Consider the following 19,248-nt stretch of genomic DNA (forward strand, 5'->3'; position numbering starts at 1 on the left):
TGGGGCTGGACGGCGGCGGGGACAGTGGGGGGGCTGGATGGTGGACACAGTGGGGCTGGACGGCGGCGGGGACACTGGGGCTGGACGGCGGCGGGGACAGTGGGGCTGGACGGCGGCGGGGACACTGGGGCTGGACGGCGGCGGGGACACTGGGGCTGGATGGCGGCGGGGACACTGGGGCTGGATGGCAGTGGGGACTACTATTTCTAAATGGAGTTGAAGAGTGTGGTTTCCTGACACTCCTTGTTCTGACAGCTCCCTTCTCCTCTCTCATGATGGACAGCATGTACCTTAGCTGGCAGAAGGCGGGCAAACACTAACTTCTGCTTCCCCCTTGCCGTCCCCATACATCGGCTGGTCCTTGTCGCGGTGGCAGAGTGGCACCGCCCGTGGGCTCTGCCCTCTCAGGAAGTGTTGCCTGGGGGTTGGGTTGCCGCAGGCTCCCCAGTCAGCATCTTTGCTCTGTCTGCTGTGTGGCCGTTCAGACTGACCTCAGCACGTCTCTGCTGCAGGCTGAGTTCGGCCTCTGCGTTCCTGACGGGACTTGGAGAAAGCGATAGGCCAGGCCGACCCGGCGCGGCTGCTGCGTGGTGCCCAGCTGGGGCCTTTTCCTCACTGACACGCCCTGCTCTGCTCCTCAGCGGCGTGTGCACTGTGTCCACCCTCCAGCAGGCAGAGTGCCTGATGCTGGCTCTTTGGTCAGCTCCTGGTTGTGTCACCTGCCTCACCGGCATGTGTGACGAGCCTGTGGAGATGCAGGGCCTTCGACTGGCTTTCCTTACCAAATTCTCGCCTTAGCCCCATCTGTGTGCATCTGTGGCCAGGTTTCCGGACAGCGGCGCCAGCGTCTCCCACCCTCATGCTCCGCAGTGACCCCCCACACTCCACCAGGAGCCCGGCAACCAGTGAGTGTGGCAGAAGTGACACTTGGTTGGAAAAGGCCAAGCTGCCTCCACTTGGGGCCTGGGCGGTGTATTCGGAGTGCTGTTGGGGTGGTCAGGCCACCGAGCCCAGCTTTCTCGTCACCCCACCCTGGCTCTGGCCTGGCGGGGGCCAGCTGCACACCGGCATCATGGTCACTGCTGTGGGTGACAGATGCAGCCCTCTCATCGGCATCACTAGGCCTGTCAGACTCCCTAGGGACATGTCCCAGCCAGCTTGGGTGCCAGAAAGGTACCGTAGACGCAGTGGCTTTCCCTGGGGGACTTTCGCTCACCTCCGGATGCTGCAAGGCCAGGACCAAGGTCTGGCAGGCTTGGTTCTGGCTTGCAGGGGGCCACTTCCCGTGTGTCCTCACATGGTGGAGAGAGGGGGCTCTCGTCCCTTCTTTTAGGGTCACAGCTCTGTCAGATTAGGGCCCATCCTTATGACTCCAGTTAACTCCTGGAGATCCCATCTCCAGGGACAGTCACCCTGGGGATTCAGGCTTCAACATAGGCATTTGGGGGGCACAGTTCAGTCCCTAGCAACATGTGTGCACCCTTTCATGAGGGCAGGCGCCTCCTCTGTGGTGCTGTGGGAGCTGGGCCAGAGGGCTCGGTGTCCAGGATGCCTGGTCTCCCTCAGCGCCCTCCGGTCAGGACACTACTGCCCCCTCTTAGGTCTTCTTCCTGGTGGGGCTGGGACTGTCTGGCTGGGTGGGGTGGGTGTCTGGCACGGAAGCACTCATTTCCCAGCTTTCAGCCAAGTCTTTTTTTTTTTTAAGATTTTTTTTTTTTTATTGGGGAATTGGAGGGATGGGAACAGTGCTGGGGAATTGGGGGAAGGGGAACAGACAAGCTGCTGTCGTTTTGTTCTTCAGTCTAGTTGTGGAGGACGTTGCTTCACTGGCCCAAGTTGGCACCATCATTGCGCTCTTCCCGGGCGAGGCAGATCAGTCGCCGGCTTCTGGACGGCCGCTCACTGCAGCTGCTGGCTGCTCACGCTGGCTGCTGGCTACACACGGTAGCCCATGGCAACCCACTGCCACAGGGGCTGCAGCCCATGCCGTCGCCGGCGACTCAGGGCAGCCCAGCTCCAGGTTGAGCTGCTGTCCAGCATCTCAGCTGTAGAGGGCAGTGTCACTGGCCCACACACGTGGGATCCGAACCAGGGCCCTCTGGCGTCCCAAGCCAGCTCTTAACCATCGCGCCACTCGGCCGACCCAGCCAAGTCTTTTTTGACTCTTCTCATTCCTGCTTCCAGAGGTAGCTGGCACCCCAGGTTTCAAGGTTTGGAGGCTTGGGGTGTACATTGGGTCAGTGGTTATATCATCCCATGTTTAATTAGCCATTTTACTGGGTAGTTTACAATAGATTTCTTAAATTTAAATTAAGAATTTGTTATTACAAAATGTAAATGGTAGAAAACTAGAAAATAGACTGTGTTCCTACTACCCAGAGGTTCCTCCAGCTGCTTCTGTGGATCCTCATGGGTGCTCTGTTTCTGTGATGCATGAGTGTTTCTTTCTTCACACCTTCCCATCATGAGCTGTAGTGCTCAGGTAGAAAGCGTGACGGCACACAGACACTGGGCTAGAACGTCTGCAGCCCCCGCAGCCCCTCCAACCACATGGCGCGCACTCATCCCAGTGTCTGCTGCCGGTGACCGATGGCACCTCGGCTCCTTGCGGCCTTTAGCTGGTCCCGCTCTGCTCTGGGGGGCTGGGCCCTGGGGACTCAGGAGCACTTGGTCTGGCCAGACACAACGGCCTGGACACCTGGGGAGCCTCCCGGATCTGGGCTTCTCCTGAGGCCACCTCTGGCTTTGCACACCTTTTGTCCAATGAGAAGCTGGAGACGGAACAGTGTGAGCCCTGTGCTCCTGTTAGTTCTGCACCCACGGGGTGGCTGTGTCCCTCTCGTCACCCATCAGCACCACTGGGCACCCTCTGCTTTCTGCCCGACATCCTGAGGAAGCCAGGAAGCCACTGACCCTTCAGGAGTCCCCCCTACCCCCATTTCGATGACCGCAGCTTATGCTTTTGGCAGCGGTTCTTCCACTGCGTGGCACAGAGTTGGTTTCCAGCCCACCTCAGCTGCTCCTGCCAGCTGGCCCACTGACTGGCTCTGCCCCCTCCCAGGACGCAGCAGCTGAGGCAGGCTTATCTCCAAGGACCTGAACCACTGTCTTCTTTTTCTGAGGGACGTTTTACGTACCATCCTACTGGTGGGAAGTTGAGATTTACTCCTGCTACGTGTTCCAGAAAAGATGGGGGAGTAGAAGTTGATTACGCTGATATCCTTTCTGGCTGGACATTTGGGAAAAACTTGAGAACGTTCCTTGTCTATGAAAGCAGGAGTGCTGCCCCCTGCCCACTGCTGTGCCATGGCAACGGGCACGCCTGGCCTGGCCGAGGCTGGCAAGAAAGTAGCATTTTACAGAAGCCAGCAGTTCCCACAATGTCCGCGCGCTCCTGGTTGTGTGAGGCAGGCCGGGGGGGCCTCTCCCCTCCTGGACGCCCTCGGTCCTGGTGGGAGCCCGGCGGCCATGTGTCCCCTGCTGTGTGCCTGCAGCCTGTGACAGGAACCATGGGTCTTGCTCAGTGCTAGGCTGTCTTGGGTTGCAGCCCGTGTCTCCACTCCTGACTCACTTCCTCTGAGGGCTTGTCCAGTTCTTGTGTGGAAGGAGCACGTGCTCCCGCCCTGCTGCTGTCTCTGCGTCCAGGGCTCTGGCCTAACAGGACAGCTCCCCTTCCTGAGTCCTGCACCCTGGCCAGTGCGACTCTGTCCCAGGGCTGTGCTTCGTGCAGGAGGCACTGGCAGCTCTGAAAGCCCCAAGTTTGCATTTCTGGCAGCGCCCATTTCTGGTCTGGTCAGAGGCGATGTGGAGAGAAGTGACGTGCCAGGATGGGGTTCCTCCCCAGCCCCCACGGGGTGTGTGCTGCTGTCAGGGCAGCTCTGAGTTGGGCTAGTACAAGCCTGCGGGGAACAGGTGGGGTCCGGTGTGCAGGCAGCTGGTTGGGACAGATGCTTGTGAAGGAGAAAAGGAGGGTATGGGCTGGGGTGCAGGTGTGGCCCTGGGGGGCAGGAGGGGCGGTGGGAAGAGGCCCAGACCCAGCACCACAGAGGTCCCTCCTTACAGGGGCCCCCACAGCCTGCCTCCTGACCCTCCGTGAGTGGCATTTGCTGCTCCTTTTCTGGCCACTCTGACCCGCCCCCCCAGAGGCACCCGCAGACCCCGGGCATCTGTTACCCGGGCGCCCCACTTCCAGGGTGGCCTCTCCTGGGGTCTCGCGCTCCCTGCTGCTGTGTAGGTGCTGGCTTGTCCGCCCTCACCACCGTCCCCTTCCCAGGGTCCCCTGTACAACCCACGCTTCGCCATGACCCCACGCCTGGGCCCAGCCCTGGACTTGCTGAGCTGCAGGCCCACTGTGACAGATGCCTGCCTAGTGGAATCCAGTGACGGCGTCTCCACGGAACAGACTGGCTGGCCACCCAGATGAAGTACGGTCTGCACAGCAGGACCCTCAGACCTCTGTGACTTGTGTACAGGAAGTTCAGAGGCTGTAAACCAGCTTGGTGGTGCTGGCAGTTAGGAGGGTGGCTGCCCTTGGGGGCAGTGACTGAAGGGACCTCAGGGGACGCCCTGTGGCCTTCCCGTGCTGCCCCTGGGGTCTGAGCCTTCTTTGGGCGGGTTGTACCTCAAAGTTTCCCGGTCAGACGGCAGCTGGGCATCCCATAATCACCCCAAGTTCGTCGTGCCCCCAGCCCAGAGCCCACAGTGCCCAGGTCCCCTTGGCCCTGGGTCCTCTGTGCTGCTGAGGGTCCCAGTCGGCAGCCTCTCGCCTGCTTTCTCATCCGTCTCCTGCCCCTGCAGTGCCCCCTCCACTCCATGGCCCAGAGGCCTTTCCAACACACAGCCTAACAAGCTCCTCCTGCTCCTGCTCCAACGTGGGGCCTTCCCATCCCTTCAGCCCCTCCCCCCCCCCACTGCCCCGGCTCGCACTCCCCACGCTCCTGGGTCCCCGCGTGTCCTCTGTGCGGGCTCCTGGCTCAGCATTTCCCTGCTCAGTGTCCCCCAGGACAGGAGGTAGCCTGAGTCCCTGCTCCTCCCAGTTGGGACTGTCTTGGCACCCGGCTCTGCCCCCTGGGGGCTCAGGTGTTCACTGAGGTGGCGGGGCTGGATGCCATGAGCCATTCCTGATGGTCATGAGGTGAGCTCACCTGGGGGCCCCCACCCAGGCCCCACCTGGCCTGGCCACCGCGGTCCCCAGGTTCCAGAAGCCAGACCGCCCCACCCATGTCCGCACGTGTGTGTGGTTATGTTCTCTGAGGAGCTCGCTCTGTGGGCACATCACCCCGCACAGCGTCACGCGCCTGTCCCCACCCATGTGTGACGTCTCCCACAGACTGCTGGTGAAGGTGGCCCTGGCGGCAGCCTTACCTGCGTGTCCTGTGGGTCTTTTAAGACAAACTTATCTATTTTATTTCTGGGTTTTGTATCATACAAGAAAACCTTTCACTACTTTGAAACAGTTCTGGAAATTGTGCTTTTTTTCCTTTTAGCACCTTTATGTTCTCGCCTTTCTTATTTACATTTGATCTAATTTATTTTGGTGTAAGATGAGGTTAGGCCATGGGTAACTATTTTTTTCTTCTTTCTAAAATTTTATTTTTTGGGGGTAGTTTTTGTAACCCTATGAAATCATTATAATAGAAATAAAATGCTGTGTATTTTTTCTTTTTAAAGATTTTATTGGGGAATTGAGGAAGGGAACAGTGTTGGGGAATCGGGGAAGGGGAATATTGTGTTTTTCCAGGACCCATCAGCTCCAAATCAAGGTGTCCTTCAATCTTAGTTGTGGAGGACGCAAGCTCAGCTCCAAGTCCAGTCGCTGCTTTCAATCTATTGGGTTGTCGGAAAAGTCATGACGTACTTTTTCTATTTTTTCATTGCAAAAATGCATCATGACTTTTCTGACAATCCAATAGTTGCTAGAGGGGTGGGCAGGGGGGGCGGGCACAACTCACCATCCCATGTGGGAGTCGAACCAGCAACCTTGTTGTTAAGAGCACATGCTCTCACCAGCTGAGCCATCTGGCTGCCCATAAAATGCTTTATTAGGGAAGGAAATGGAGGTAAGAATTCCCGTGGAGCCGGTCGCCTCCACAGTGCGTCCTGCAGGTTTCACGTGCCTGGTGCTGCCATGGGCACTGACGCCACCGTGAACAACACAGGCCATTTGGAGAAACACCTGCTGGGTGCAGTGACTGTCCGTGCCAGGTCCCCTGACCTGCACAGCCCCTGGGCTTCTGGATTGAGTTAGGAAGTGCGACCGAAATGGCAGCCGACTGCGCGGACACTGCCTGTCCTGGGCATGTTGATGTTTGTCTCCCCTTCTCGTCCAGGGGCGACCTGACTGAAGATAACATGGACACGGAGAACGCGGCTGCAGCTGCAGCAGCTGCGTTCACAGCGTCCTCGCAGCTCAAGGAGGCCGTGTTAGGTAGGGAGCCCGCAGGCAGCTCGGGGGGGGGCTTCCCTAGGGCACCCTCCAGTCCCAGTGGGGGGGATCATGTCTGTGGAGGCCCCAGTTCGGCAGCCTTGCTTATTACAACTCTCAGTGGCTGGCAGTGAAAATTCTTTAAACGACTAGCATTAAAGGCCTCTGAACTTCAAAACATTTCAGATAAGTTTCTCCAGGATTATTCCAAGGAAAGTTTAATCTCGTGTTCTTAAGTGGCTCGTTAGCTGAACCCTAGTTTAATGTAATTGTATTAATGTTACTATAGTTAAATTGATTGTGAATCTACCTGAAACTCTAACTTGGGACTCGTGGGATGCACCCCGTCTACCTTGGTCGCGTCTCAGCCCTTCCTGCACTGTTAATTTCTGGTTTCTGGGTGGGAAGTGCTGTGGGGAGGTTGTCACTGATTCTGTTTTACCCCTTCCCTGTCACTGCACCTGATGAGAAGTGAAGATGGCCGAAGAGGAGGAGAACCTGGAGGCTGAAATTGTGTACCCCATCACCTGCGGGGAGAGCAGAGCCAACCTGATCTGGAGAAAGTTTGTGTGCCCTGGCATCAACGTGAAGTGTGTTCAGGTGGGTTCTGTGTGCCAGGTGGTGGGGCGGCCCTTACGGCACGACCACTGTGAGGCCGGCAAAGCGAGCTCCCTGCTCCAAGGGCAGGGCCTGTGAGCAGAGCCAGAGGTGGGAATCTGTGTGCTGGGGGGGCGGGGGGTGTGCCCACAGGGGCAGACAGGACTGTCGCTGTTACCAGAGCGGAGCCGGGGGCGGCAGGGAAAGCAGCCGGCTCAGCAGCCGGCTCACACCCAGGCCACTATGACTGCTGAGCTGGGAGCTGGCTTTACCTGGCAGGGCAGATGAGACCGGTGCTTTGCGAGGACCTATTTAGTCGAGTAAAGTGAATGGCAACATGGCAGCTCAGGTACCCAGCCAGACATACCTGGTGGTGAAAGCAGCCCCAAATACCAGGTAAGGTGTTTTCCTAAAACATCTTATGGTTACCTCCTGAAGCTGGCGAAACAGGAAGAAATACTCAGGCCCAGGGCCCAAGTAAAGGTGGGATTTAGAGGGATCAGGCACCAACTCTGTCTTCTGCCTACACAGCCTTTGCCTGACACTGGTTTTCTCAGCGCTGCGGGGTTGGGGATGAGGAGATGAAGCCCAGGGCATCCCGAGGTGTGTCGTTGGGGGCAGGGATTGTCCCCTGTGATGCTCCTTCCGAAGGCCTCTGCCCTGTTAGGGCGAGTCACCAGTCACACCCCCCAGCTCCACTCCCCCCGGGATGAGGAGACCTGCTTGCAGCTGAGAGCCCCTGAAGGGCTTCTCTGTGGCCTGAACCTGAACCTGAACCTGAAGGTTAAGCTAAGAGTTTAGTTGTAAGTGGTTCCGGCTGGCAGTTTCCGTGAGAATCTAACAGAAGCAAACAAAAGATGCTTTTTGGAGGAATTCATCTGTAGCTCAGGTTTCAAGTAGTTTCCACAATGTTCCAAGAAAAGGTACAGCTTACAGTAAAACAGAAACACTGAGCAGCTGAGTGAACACACAGAAACCAGACAGCAGGTCAGACTCACAGACACGTCAGGCTTGGGATTTTGAGATACAGAATGTAAAAGAATTGTGTTTATTTCAAGAGATAGAAAAGAGAACCATAAGCAGATGAGGAAAAACAAACTAGAACTGAAAAATATGATTAAGATTGAACAGTTAGTAGATAGGTTTTACCGCACGTAGGCTGTGAAGTGGGAGAAAGAATTAGTGAACTGGAAGACGGAGGTAAAGAAGTTATCCAGAAGACAATCCACAGAACTAAAAAGAGGGACACAGGCACGAGAAAGCCTAATGCTCCTGAGTCCTGGAGGAGAGACGAGAGTGGGTCTGAGGGCTTTCACCATGGAAGATAGTCCGTCGTTCAAGAGACCTCACAAGTCCAGACTGAATGAATTAGAAAACCAACTACATTTCAGGAAGCCCTGGGGCTCCACTGCTCCATCTGGGACAACTGAACATCAAAATAACTAATGATAGTCTGGATTCTAACTCAAGGGAAATAAGCACCTACAAATCCATCTTTATTGCAGTGTAGTTGATGTCACTTATGTCAAATACGTGTGAGCAGTGAAACTCTTCTATTGGAATGCTGGTCGACAGAGGTGGGCGAGAGGGAGCCAGAGACTGGGAGTGAGCACGAGGCGGCTGAGGGTGCCCGCTCGTCTCAGCGCGCCATCGGATGGCAGTAACCACGGGAAACAGGAGCTGGCGCGGAAGCTGGCGCACGGTTCTTGACCAAGTGTGATGTTTGGGCGTCAGCCTCAGGACAGACCCGACCCCATTGTGGTCTCCTGGCTGAATGGGTAGGAATTCTGACCGTACTCGTGAGAGAGCACCAGACAGACACCAACTGAGCCACCGTCCAGGATACCATTGACCTGCGTGCTGCAAAAACGCCAAGGTGAGGATGCCGGGTGTCTGAGGAGCTCAGGGACGGAGGAGGACGGCCTGTGCAGCAGGGTCCAGGCTGGGTCCTGCGTCAGAGAGGAAGGCCACCGCCGGCTGTCACTGGGACACTAAAGTCTGAGGGTTGTCCATGGGCCAGACCGTGTGCTGATGGCGGTACGCAGTTACACAAGAGAACCTTGTCCTGAGTCCCGACAAGAGGCACTTGAGTCCTCTTGGCGTCAGCGACAGGCTCGTGGAGATGTGAGTCTAGGACGCTGCGTAACCAGCCAGTGTTTCCGAGGCTAATTGACACAAACGAGGATATAGCTTCCTACAGCATATTTCTGGTCACGAAACATCACCGAACTTCTAAATGAAGACCCCAAACACTTCTAATGTTAAATGTGGAAATCCATGTGAGCTGTACACACATTTAAGGAAGATGAATAAAAACAAGTCAGATCCTTATTTTCTAACCTGAGTTTTCTAGTCCAGGGTCGTAGAGGCCAGAGCCTCTCCCGGCAGGCAGCTCAGGGTGCAGGCGGGACCCCCCTGGACAGGACCTTCCCTGGCAGGGCCACCCACACCCACATTCGCTCCGACAGAGACAAGGCAGACACACCATTCGCCTCACTGCGTACCCGGTTGGGGGAGGAAACCCACACAGACACTCCATAGTCAGTGGCCCCGGCAGAAATTGATTTTTTTTTTCCATCAAATGATGTTATTTAAGGGTCTGCTTTGCTGAGGGCAAGGGGCCAATGCCTACACTTGACCGGAACTTCGCCCTGAACTGTTCAGGAGCAATTGTGTGCAGGCGCCTGTATGGGGAGCGTGGCTGTGAGAGGCTGGGTGCAGGCAGTCATGCACTGGTGCTATTCTTGCTCTTGACCTGTGGGTTTGAAACGATCGCCAAATGAAAAGAAACAAAACAAGAGTGTACCATAGGCAGTGTTGTCGTGGAACAGAGAGGGGGATAAGCCCCTAAAAATAATGGGGAGCAGACAGGTGCTCAGGCGTGAGGACCCCTGGCAGCGAGTTCCTGCGGACGGCTTGAGTGACTGCACAGCGACACCAGCTCCCCAAATGGGGGGTGATATTTTCAGACACCACTGCATTCGCCACCAGCAGGTCATTGCTACAAGAGTGAGGAGCATTCGGGCAGAGAGGAAGTGTGAAGAGTAAGGGAAGTGGGACTGTCGGGGGGCAGGCACAGTGTGACCGACTACAGCATTGACAGCATGTCTTAGGGACATTCCGAAGGGTCAGACGCGTGGCAGTGGGGTTGGGAGGGGTTGAGTGGAACCGCGCAGCTCTGGATGCTGGACGCCTAGGTGGCCACAGCGTCCACCCTGAGCATAGTGCAGCTTGCCGACTGGCAGAGAAAAATCGGGAACGTGAAGCATGACCGTCAGCCAATGAAGGCGACAGCTCCTGGGGACGGTGGTTGAGGGGGAGACTGAGCAGCAGGTGTGGCCAGGGCAGGTCAGATGCAATGGCTCGCGACAGCCGTCCGTCTGAGGGGCACAGGCTGGCCTGTATGGACTTCCTGCTGGTAGCTGGAGGCCAGGCCATGACAGTCTTCCCCGCCCAGCTGAGTGGGGGATCCGTCGGCTTCCTGGACTCAGTGAGACAAAGGGCACATGCTCAGGAAATTAGGAAAATTGCTTGCATCCACAGGAGTTCCCTGGCTGGTGGCATTTGCTACAGCTGACCCACGTCTGGTGGCGATACAGAGCTGAGGAGCTCTGCTCGGTGGCTGGGGAGTCTGGGCCAGACTGGGCCGGGCCCCCCAGGAGGCCACCAACGGGGGGCGGGGGGCTGGGGGGGGAGCCCTGGAGGCATCCGGTGCCCTGGCTCCTGTGGGCCGCAGCTGGAGCCTGCCTTTCTGCCTCTGCAAGACCTGCTGACTCATCCATCTAGCCTGCCTGTTTTCTAAGTTTTGTTTTTATTTTGGTTCCAATAATTGCTCATTTAACAAGATTGAATAGGATGTTTTACATCCTCAGGCCGTCTGAGCCCCGGCAGTGGGTGAGACTAGTAGGCCCAGACCTCTGAGCAGGGAGGACTGTTCTAGACTGTGAAGTGGACGTGTGTGCCCATCAGGACAAGAAGAGTGGGACGTGGCTTCCCTACACCGCGGGGCCGTGTTGGGTGGGACGGGGCAAGCGGAGGGGACCTTCACAGCTCTCCCTGCTACACTGGACCTTGTTTGATTTTGTATAAGTCATTTATGGAACAAGTTATGCATAAGACCTGAGTTCTGTCTGGAGGGAGAGCGCCACACCTGTCCGAGCGGTGCAGCCCCCTCTCTGTCTCCCTGGCCCCAGGCTCAGGGGGTGTTCTTGGAGGATCAGCTGCCAGGTGCTCAGTTGCCCACCCAGCCCCTGCCTGTGCAGGAGGCCACACCGTTTGACCTAAACTGCTCTCCCCATGACCTCAGCCTGCGGCGCTGTGCCAGGTACCCTGCCCTGTCTTGCGCCCGGGCCCGGCCCGGATGCAGCTTGGGCAGGAGGCCCCGTCTGACCCCTGTACTTCCCTCCGCAGTATGACCAGCATGTCATCAGCCCGAAGGAGTTCGTGCACCTGGCGGGCAAGTCCACCCTGAAGGACTGGAAGAGAGCCATCCGTATGAATGGCATCATGCTCAGGTGGGCGCTGGGCGAGGTGGGCACTGGGCGAGGTGGGCCTGTGGCCTGGGGGCAGCAGCAGTTGGTGCTTGTCCCTTAGTCTGTGGGTCTCACAGATGAGGAGAGCTGCCTGTCCTGGGCTGCACTGCCCACACCCTGCGCAGGTGACACTGCCAGGCTCGCAGGAGCTTGGCTGTCTCACAGGGACTCCAGTCCTTACCTGGAGGCCTTGTGCCTGTCTCACAGGAAGGTGTTGGCCGGTGCGACAGTGTCTGCACAGGCCACACCCCTCACGCGGCCTTCCCGCCATGCTTTATTTGTATCGCTTCTTACTAACCTGTGCGTGCAGAGCCCCCAAGCCCCGGCGTGCGGGTCAAGAGTCCACTTCTTGTTCATCTGCGGTGCAGTAGTCTGGCCAGTTGTCCGGACACTGCCCTTTCTGGTACAGCTGGTCTTCTGGCAAGGGCCCTGTCTCCTTGGCCTCTCATGCCACTGAGTGTCCGTGGGTCTCGGCCTGGCCCCGGCACATGCTGTGCCAGGCCTTGCGGGTGCCGTGCTCTGGGGAAGGAGCCGCCCACCTTCCCCTTTGACACCAGCTGGGCCATGTGGGAGCTGCATGGCTCTCAGCTGCTTCACTTAGACATCAGATCCAGCTCCGGGAAGGCTCCAGGGGCACCCCGGGAGTGTGGCCTGTCACAGCAGCTGTGACACCTGCAAAGCAGGAAGCATGATGCTCTTTCCAGGAACCCTGAGCAGACCGGGAATGCCAATGTGGCTTTCACGTTTCAGCGTTTCCTGCTTTGCGGGTGGCCACTCGCCCCTCCTGGCTTGGAAGGGGCAGCCCTGTCGGTCCGTTCCCGTCCTGCTTGTGCTGTCCCGTGGCCGCGCGCACGGCTGTCCAGAGCCGTGTTTGATGGAGTCTGTGCCGTAGCTGGATCACATCGCTTGGCTGCGGAAGGGGCTGCTTTCTTTCACACCTTTTGCCCTGGAGACGTGGCTCCTGCTGTCTCGGCACATGCTGCTGCCGCGGGAGCGCCTTGGGCTGTCCCTGGGGACCCTGACCACGGCCCTGACCCTGTCCCTCTCCTCGTGAACTACCATCTGGGCCTGACAGGCAGCCGCCCAGGGCCCGGGACCCATGGTGCTGCCCACGTTCCCTCCAGAGCAGGTGTGGGTCCCTCCCCACAGCACTCACGGCTTGTCTGAGCCCGCCCATCGGGCTGGCCCTGATTTCCTAGATACGGCTGGGTGGCATGGCCGTGGGAGGCAATGAGCCCTTTTGCTGGGAGGGCAGGGAGCCGAGCGAGGTGGGGGGCCCTGTGGAGCCTTCAGACTCCTTTCATGGCCGAGTTTGCAGCAGCACAGGGCTTCTCCTGGTGGGTGTTCCTCCTGCTCCCAGTCTGTGCCACCTTCAGTCCCCGTAGGTCTGCCCTCTGAGGCCTTGTTGCTCCCTCAGGACACTGGCCACTGTGGTCTTGCTTCCATGGTCAGACCGTGTGCCGCTGCAGCGAGTCCCTACACGGCTGGCAGAGCTTAGCCCTGGGCAGCCGAGAGGCCTGTCGGGGGCTCCCAGGTGTGCAGCCTTTGTCACCCCTCCTGGGACCTGCCCCCAGGTCGGGCCTTCCCTTCCTCTGGGGACCTGAGGACATGCTAGTGGGGGCTGGACGGGTGCTGTGGGGTGCAGTCGCGGCTGTGGCTCCGGGCACACATGACGCTCTGGTCTCCTGTGCACAGGAAGATCATGGACTCCGGGGAGCTGGACTTCTACCAGCACGACAAGGTGTGCTCTAACACCTGCCGCAGCACTAAAATCGACCTCTCGGGAGCCCGCGTGTCCCTCAGCAGCCCCACGGCGGCCGAATACCTCCCGCTCACGCCCGCCACGGCCGACGGTACGTGCTGTGCCGGCCCATGTACGCGCTCACTGTGCGCCTGGCCGCGGAGGACACAGGAGGTGGATGTGCCCCTGGCTTGCACCAGTGGCCGCCCCTCCCACTCTGCGGAAGTCGGGCTGAACTGCTGTTTTCATCGACGGAAGAGCCACGCTTTTTTTTTTGAAGCCCCTTCTATTATAAAATCTCATAGCTCGGATGTAGAGGGCCATGTGAGGAATACGGAAGCCACAGTCCAGTGCCCACCACCAGCTTCGACCGGTGGGGCGCTCCCCGTGTGCCCACGCTGTGCCGCCGGCAGTGCCTGCACCTCCTGTATCACGTGGCCCTCGGCCTATGTTGCTGCCACTTGGGTCTGCCTGTCATGTTGGGACGTTCTTCTGTGTTGATGTCTGGTGCTAACTCGCAGTAGAACGGACTACCCCCAGTCATTGCAGCTTTTTGAGTAGAGAAATTCCTAGAACTGAAGTTAGAATGAAATCAGGTCCTAAGTTCCCCATTCATGTCACCTGCTGATTTGGTACTGTTATGTTTCTGCTAATGTCACTTGCATTGTCCCTATGCTGACACTGCACAGGGTCAGTCTGGGTGTGCTGCCGTGTGGCCAGGGACGGTCCTCGCTGACCAGATGGTGGCCAGTTGCAGAACCTTGACCTGTACTAGGAGGAAGGGAGGGGGCCTGGGGACAGCGGTTGGGTCCCATTGGTGCCCGGTGTGCCCCTGTGCCCTGCCCGAGCGGTGGGTGGGCTGTGTGTTGACAGCTGATCTGTGCTGGAGTCTTTCCCAGAAGCTCCAGGAACATGCGGGGCTGGCAGTCGGCAGGGCGGAGTGTGTCGGCTCCCCTTGCCCAGTGGTGTGGGCACTGGTCCCTTCAGCTTCTTTCTGGACCAGAGTCCCAGGCTGCGCCCTGGCCTGGCTCCTTGGACAGTCCCGGCAGTGTGGGGAGGGGCTGGGTCACCACAAAGCACCGCCCCCCGGACACAACCAAACTCGCATCCCACTCCTGTTGGGCGGGCGGCTTCCATGAGAATAGGGCCACCTCAGGGTCCTGGGTCCAGAACCTGAGCCACACAATAAGGGTCAGCTGGGGAAGCTGGTCCCCGAGGAAGGACCAGGCTCTGAGTGCCCTAGTCAGTGCCCAGCATGTCCAGCAAAGGCCACAGCGGCTTTAGCTGCTTGGACTCTGTCTCTCCTTCATGGTTTGCCCGGGTCTGCCTGTCGCTTTACTTCAAGTGGCGTATGTGGTGGTTTCTTCAGCCAGAGTCCCTCTGTGTAGCTAGTCAGAGGTTTTGTGTTGGCCCAGACTGAAGGACATCGTGCCCCCGGCTATTCTAAGCACATAACACCCCCGGCACGAGCTCTCTGTCGGGTGTGGACAGGGTGACATACGTGTAAGGTTAAAACGCTTCTGCAGACGTTAGCCCATCACCAGCGTGTTGTGAAGCCAGGTCTCTCTCAGAAAGAGCTGCAAACGGCCAGATGACACTTCTCACGATTGTGTGCTGTGGGCCCTGGAGACCCAGCGACATCTTATGCGTCTCCTAAAGTCCCAGGCCTTCGAATTAGAAAACTGGAACTAGGGAGATACTAAGATGTATGGTGGTGTCGATGAAGCACATGAGGGGCTGACCCAGGCGAGCAGCAGTGGCCCAGCCAGGCAGAAGGGTGGCCCTGGCACCCACGTCCAGCGCACGCAGGGTGCTGTGTCCCAAGGGGTTGGAACTAGGTGGTGGGCTCAAGGAGGGTTACATTAGCTCGTTGTCCCTTGTGTGTGAGATGAGGTGCCTACGAGGGGACAGTTGAAAGAGTTTAGGAGGCGAGGAAGTGAATCGAGGCTGCATAGCACGTGCTCATGAAGTCGGAGCCGGGACAGACCCGGAGCTGGTGTTGGGGCAAGGGGCTGGGTGGTGCCTGTGGGCGAGGCTCACTCACTATTGTCCTGGCTGCAGTGAACGGCTCTCCCGCTACCATCACCATAGAGACCTGCGAGGACCCCGGGGACTGGAGCACGGCCATTGGAGGTGCGGGGCCTTTCCTGTGGGCTCCTCCTGGGTGGAGGCCTGGGGCACGGGCCCCTGGGAGAGGCAGGTGGGCTGGTGGGGTCCTTGCGGAGGGAGGGGCAGCACTGGGAGGCTGCGTCCTCCTGCCGGCCGACCCGAGGGTCTGCCTGGGCCCAGCTCAGTTGGTGTGTGTGGTGGGGGCGGCAGGGGTGTCCTCCCTGTGGCTAGAAGTCCGCGGGTTGGGGTCCAGGCGGGACTTCCACTCTGTGAGCCTCTCCTTCCATCCCAGACGACACGTTCGCCTTCTGGCGAGGGCTCAAGGACGCCGGCCTACTGGACGAGGTCATCCAGGAGTTCCACCAGGAGCTGATGGAGACCATGAAGGGCCTGCAGCAGCGAGTCCAGGACCCTCCCCTGCAGCTCCGAGGTGAGGGCCCATGTCTGCCCCTGGCGCTGGGCACTGCCCTCGTGGCCGCCCCGCAGCTTGTGCAGGGTGGATGGCCAGCTCCGCCCCTCCAGGCCCTCTGTGCCACTCGAGCTGGTGGCAGAAGGGGCAGAGCCGTGCCAGTGGGCTGTGCCGCGCTCACCGGGCCGCGTTGCCCGTGTCACCTACAGACGCCGTCCTGCTCAACAACATCGTGCAGAACTTTGGCATGCTGGACCTGGTGAAGAAGGTGCTGGCCGGCCACAAGTGCCAGATGGACCGCTCGAGGGAGCAGTACGCCCGCGACCTGGCAGGTGCGTGCGGCCCACGTGTCCAGTCCCGGCCACACAGGACAGCTGCTCTGGGAGGGCGCCTGGCACTGTCGGCAGGCAGTGATGCTCTGACCGCCACTGTGGGAGGACAGTCGCCTGTCCGGAGTGTCTGGTGCCCTTCATAGTGACTGCAGGAGAAAGCAGCGGAGCCAGGAAAGGCCGCCGTGACCTCGAGCCCACCTGTGTGCCGGCCGGCGTGCCTGCCGTCCCTGGCAGGAGTGCGCGTGTGCACGTGGCGCAGGCTGCTCACTGTGCCCTGTGACCAGCTTCCTCTTAGGGGTCCCGAGAGCGACCGTCCGTGCCCATGGAGGCTGAGGAATGTGGGAGGCAGAGGGGCCTGAAGACTCGTGTCCCTCCCTGGGTGGCAGGCCCTGCTCGGGGCCGGCCGTGTGGCCTGACGCCCTGTCTTTGTCCCCAAACAGCCCTGGAACAACAGTGTGATGAGCACCGCCGACGGGCCAAGGAGCTCAAGCACAAGTCGCAGCACCTCAGCAACGTGCTCATGACACTGACACCCATGCCCCTGCCGCCCCCCATGAAACGACCGCGGCTCGCCAGGGCCACGTCCGGCCCAGCCGCCATCGCCCTCAGCCCGGGGCTGCCGGTCCCCCAGCTGACCAGCGTGCCGCTTGGCAAAGTGGTGTCCGCCCTGCCCACCCCCATGCTGGGCAAGGGCTCCCCGCAGGCTGCTCCCGCCAGCTCCCCGGCCTCACCCCTGCTCGGGGGCTACACGGTGTTGGCTTCGTCGGGCGCCAGCTTCCCCAGCACGGTGGAGATCCACCCGGACGCTTCCAGCCTCACGGTCCTGAGCACGGCCGCCATGCAGGACGGCAGCACTGTGGTCAAGGTGGTCAGCCCCCTGCAGCTGCTCACGCTGCCCGGCCTGGGCCCCACCCTCCAGAACGTGGCCCAGGTGTCCCCCGGAGGCAGCACCATTGTGACAGTGCCCACAGGGGCCATGGAGAGCACTGTGGCCGCCCCAGGACCCGAGGAGCATTCAGCCACCATTGAGGTGGCCGCCATGGCAGAGGGCCATGTGCACAAGTAGCCGCTGGCGGAGGGAGAGGCTCCTCGCGGGCTCAGGACCGGCCGCCTCTCAGGCCGCGGCCCGTGGGAGCACGGTGCCGGCGCCCGGCGGTCCCGTGGGGCTGCTGAACCAAAGAGAGGAAACGCCAAACAGACCGAGAGGAGAGGGATCGAAGGTGACAGCAACCTGTAATGTCGGCTTCGAGTTCTGAGCCGCCTCCCTTTTTCCTTGGGAAATATATTTTTCCACCTGTTGCTTACTGACGCTGTTTGCACGCTGGGCCCAGTCAGGAGCCAGGCGGGGTAGGACGCGGAGGCCTGTGCAGCTGAGGGCACGTCACTAGCACATGTCTTGGGGACTGTCCCCAAGTGTGGAAAGCCATGGATCCTATGGATTTGGTTTCTTCCCGCAGTTTTCTGTAGGGTTAGGGCGGCTGGCACTCTGCTCTCTGTCCCCAAAACAGGTTAGCACTTGGGGCTTGGGGTGCAGACCTGGGGGCATCGGCCTGAGCAGAGGGGCCGAGGGGCCCCCAGTAGCACGCACTCCCCACCGCCCCCGCCCAGCGGTGCTCGGCGCTCAGGGGCCATTGCACACGCGCCGCGGGGCTTCCAGTCAGTGGTTTAGTAGGTTTCTAGGAAGAGTCAGACTTCTAGCGTTTTCAACCCAAACAATGCTGAGTGCCTAGGCTTCCGGAATCTGCTCTGGCCTCCAGAGTGTTTTGTACAAACGCCTCCCTGGGGAGCCCGATGATGGGTGTGGCCCTGGGCTTCTGTTCCGGGGGTGGAGGTGCTCATTATCCCCCCATTCCCAGCCTGCTTGTGGGGCCGCCATGCCGGCCTCAGCCCCTGGGGCCCCCTGGAGGGGGAGCTGCATCCAGTGCTCCAGGCCCAGCGCCAGGCAAGGTGGGGACGGACACTCGCTGCAGGGCTGTCCGCGGGCCATCCATAGTGGGACTCACGAGGAAGACCAGGAGGGGATTCCCTGCAGGCCACCCCGCCAGCCCTGGGGCCTGCTGAAGACCCTTCTCTGGGGTCCCCACCACGGGGGAGGGCCCCTCTCTCTTTGAAGGGAACTGGGCTCTGTCTGTCCTTCCACCCGCCAACTGCCCGGAGCCCACCTCAGCGGGCCTCGCCCCCACGTCAAGCTACTGAGGTTGTCGTCTGTTTTCTTTCTGTCACATTTACGTTGGATGTTGTCACAGGCTTACTGGGTTCAGTGTGCTGTTTACTTTCTTGTTGGTGTCCGCACTTCTTGTTTAAGCGCATCTTGACCGAGTTGCAAGTCCTGTTAGGCATGGCCGCCCAGCCTGTCCCCAGGCCACACCAGCTTGGAGGACACGAGGCTGTGTCTTGCCCTTGGGGCCCTTATCACAGTCAGCATGCCCGCTCCCCGTCCAGCTCCTGTGCTGCCCGCAGTACAGGGGAGTGTCGTTTCAGAGCCATACAGACAAGCCGTGAGTAGCCCCAGAGCTGCCCCCAGCCCCCGCACTGCCTCCGCACATTAGGACGCGGGCTGGGAGGAGGCTCTGGGACATCTGTGCTGGCAGGGCCCCAGGCCCCGGGCCAGGGAGGGTCTGCCATCCTCACAGGCACCTCGCCACGCCGGCCGCTCCTCCCCTGCAGCCCCTGCAGCTGGGGTTCCTGGGAGGGCAGGTACGAGGTGATTTTTCTCATTGGTGCTCAGAGGCAGCGTGGGGCGGGCATCTGAGTCCTACTTTGTATGTTGTTTTGCAAGTACCTGCCTGGTGCTTGGATTTAAAATAAAACTTTTTCATAATTCACATCCGTCTCATGGTGAAGACTGCCTGCTCAGGAGCTCACACCACACCTGCTCTGGGCGAGTGTGGCCTGGGGGCCGCGGCCCTTCCGCTGGCCCATGATGCCAGGCGCCCCGCTTGTGTGTTCACGCACTTCCAAAGCGGGCAGACGTAACTGGTAATGTGGCAGCACTGAGTGGGCCCCTGCCCAAGTCTCTGGTCCCTGGTTCCTGCGTGCAAGGGGTTCCTGACCCACATGTGGCCGGCCCGACCACCCCTCCCACAGGGCGGACACGGAGCCAC

The 19,248-nt window shown here is 59.6% G+C and overlaps 1 protein-coding gene across 5 annotated transcripts in view; it reads left to right on the forward strand.

The window, feature by feature from the left end:
- GMEB2 (glucocorticoid modulatory element binding protein 2) overlaps nt 1–18,969 on the forward strand; it is a 25,467-nt gene extending 6,498 nt beyond the window's left edge. For 3 of the 5 annotated variants that reach the window (XM_019637303.1, XM_019637305.1, XM_019637304.1), the window contains 8 exons: nt 6,330–6,427; nt 6,897–7,024; nt 11,432–11,535; nt 13,249–13,406; nt 15,356–15,427; nt 15,696–15,833; nt 16,022–16,144; nt 16,585–18,969. In XM_019637303.1, coding sequence (XP_019492848.1) covers nt 6,330–6,427; nt 6,897–7,024; nt 11,432–11,535; nt 13,249–13,406; nt 15,356–15,427; nt 15,696–15,833; nt 16,022–16,144; nt 16,585–17,210 — 1,447 coding nt within the window. In that variant the 3' untranslated portion in view covers nt 17,211–18,969. Of the gene's footprint in view, nt 1–4,273; nt 4,425–6,329; nt 6,428–6,896; nt 7,025–11,431; nt 11,536–13,248; nt 13,407–15,355; nt 15,428–15,695; nt 15,834–16,021; nt 16,145–16,584 lie in introns of those variants that run through there. The other 2 variants (XM_019637306.1, XM_019637307.1) reach the window with 2 other exon arrangements.
- Nucleotides 18,970–19,248: the final 279 nt, after the last annotated feature.

The sequence above is a fragment of the Hipposideros armiger genome, unplaced genomic scaffold, assembly GCF_001890085.2.
Source record: "Hipposideros armiger isolate ML-2016 unplaced genomic scaffold, ASM189008v1 scaffold_32, whole genome shotgun sequence".
NCBI classification, from domain to species: Eukaryota; Metazoa; Chordata; class Mammalia; order Chiroptera; family Hipposideridae; genus Hipposideros; species Hipposideros armiger.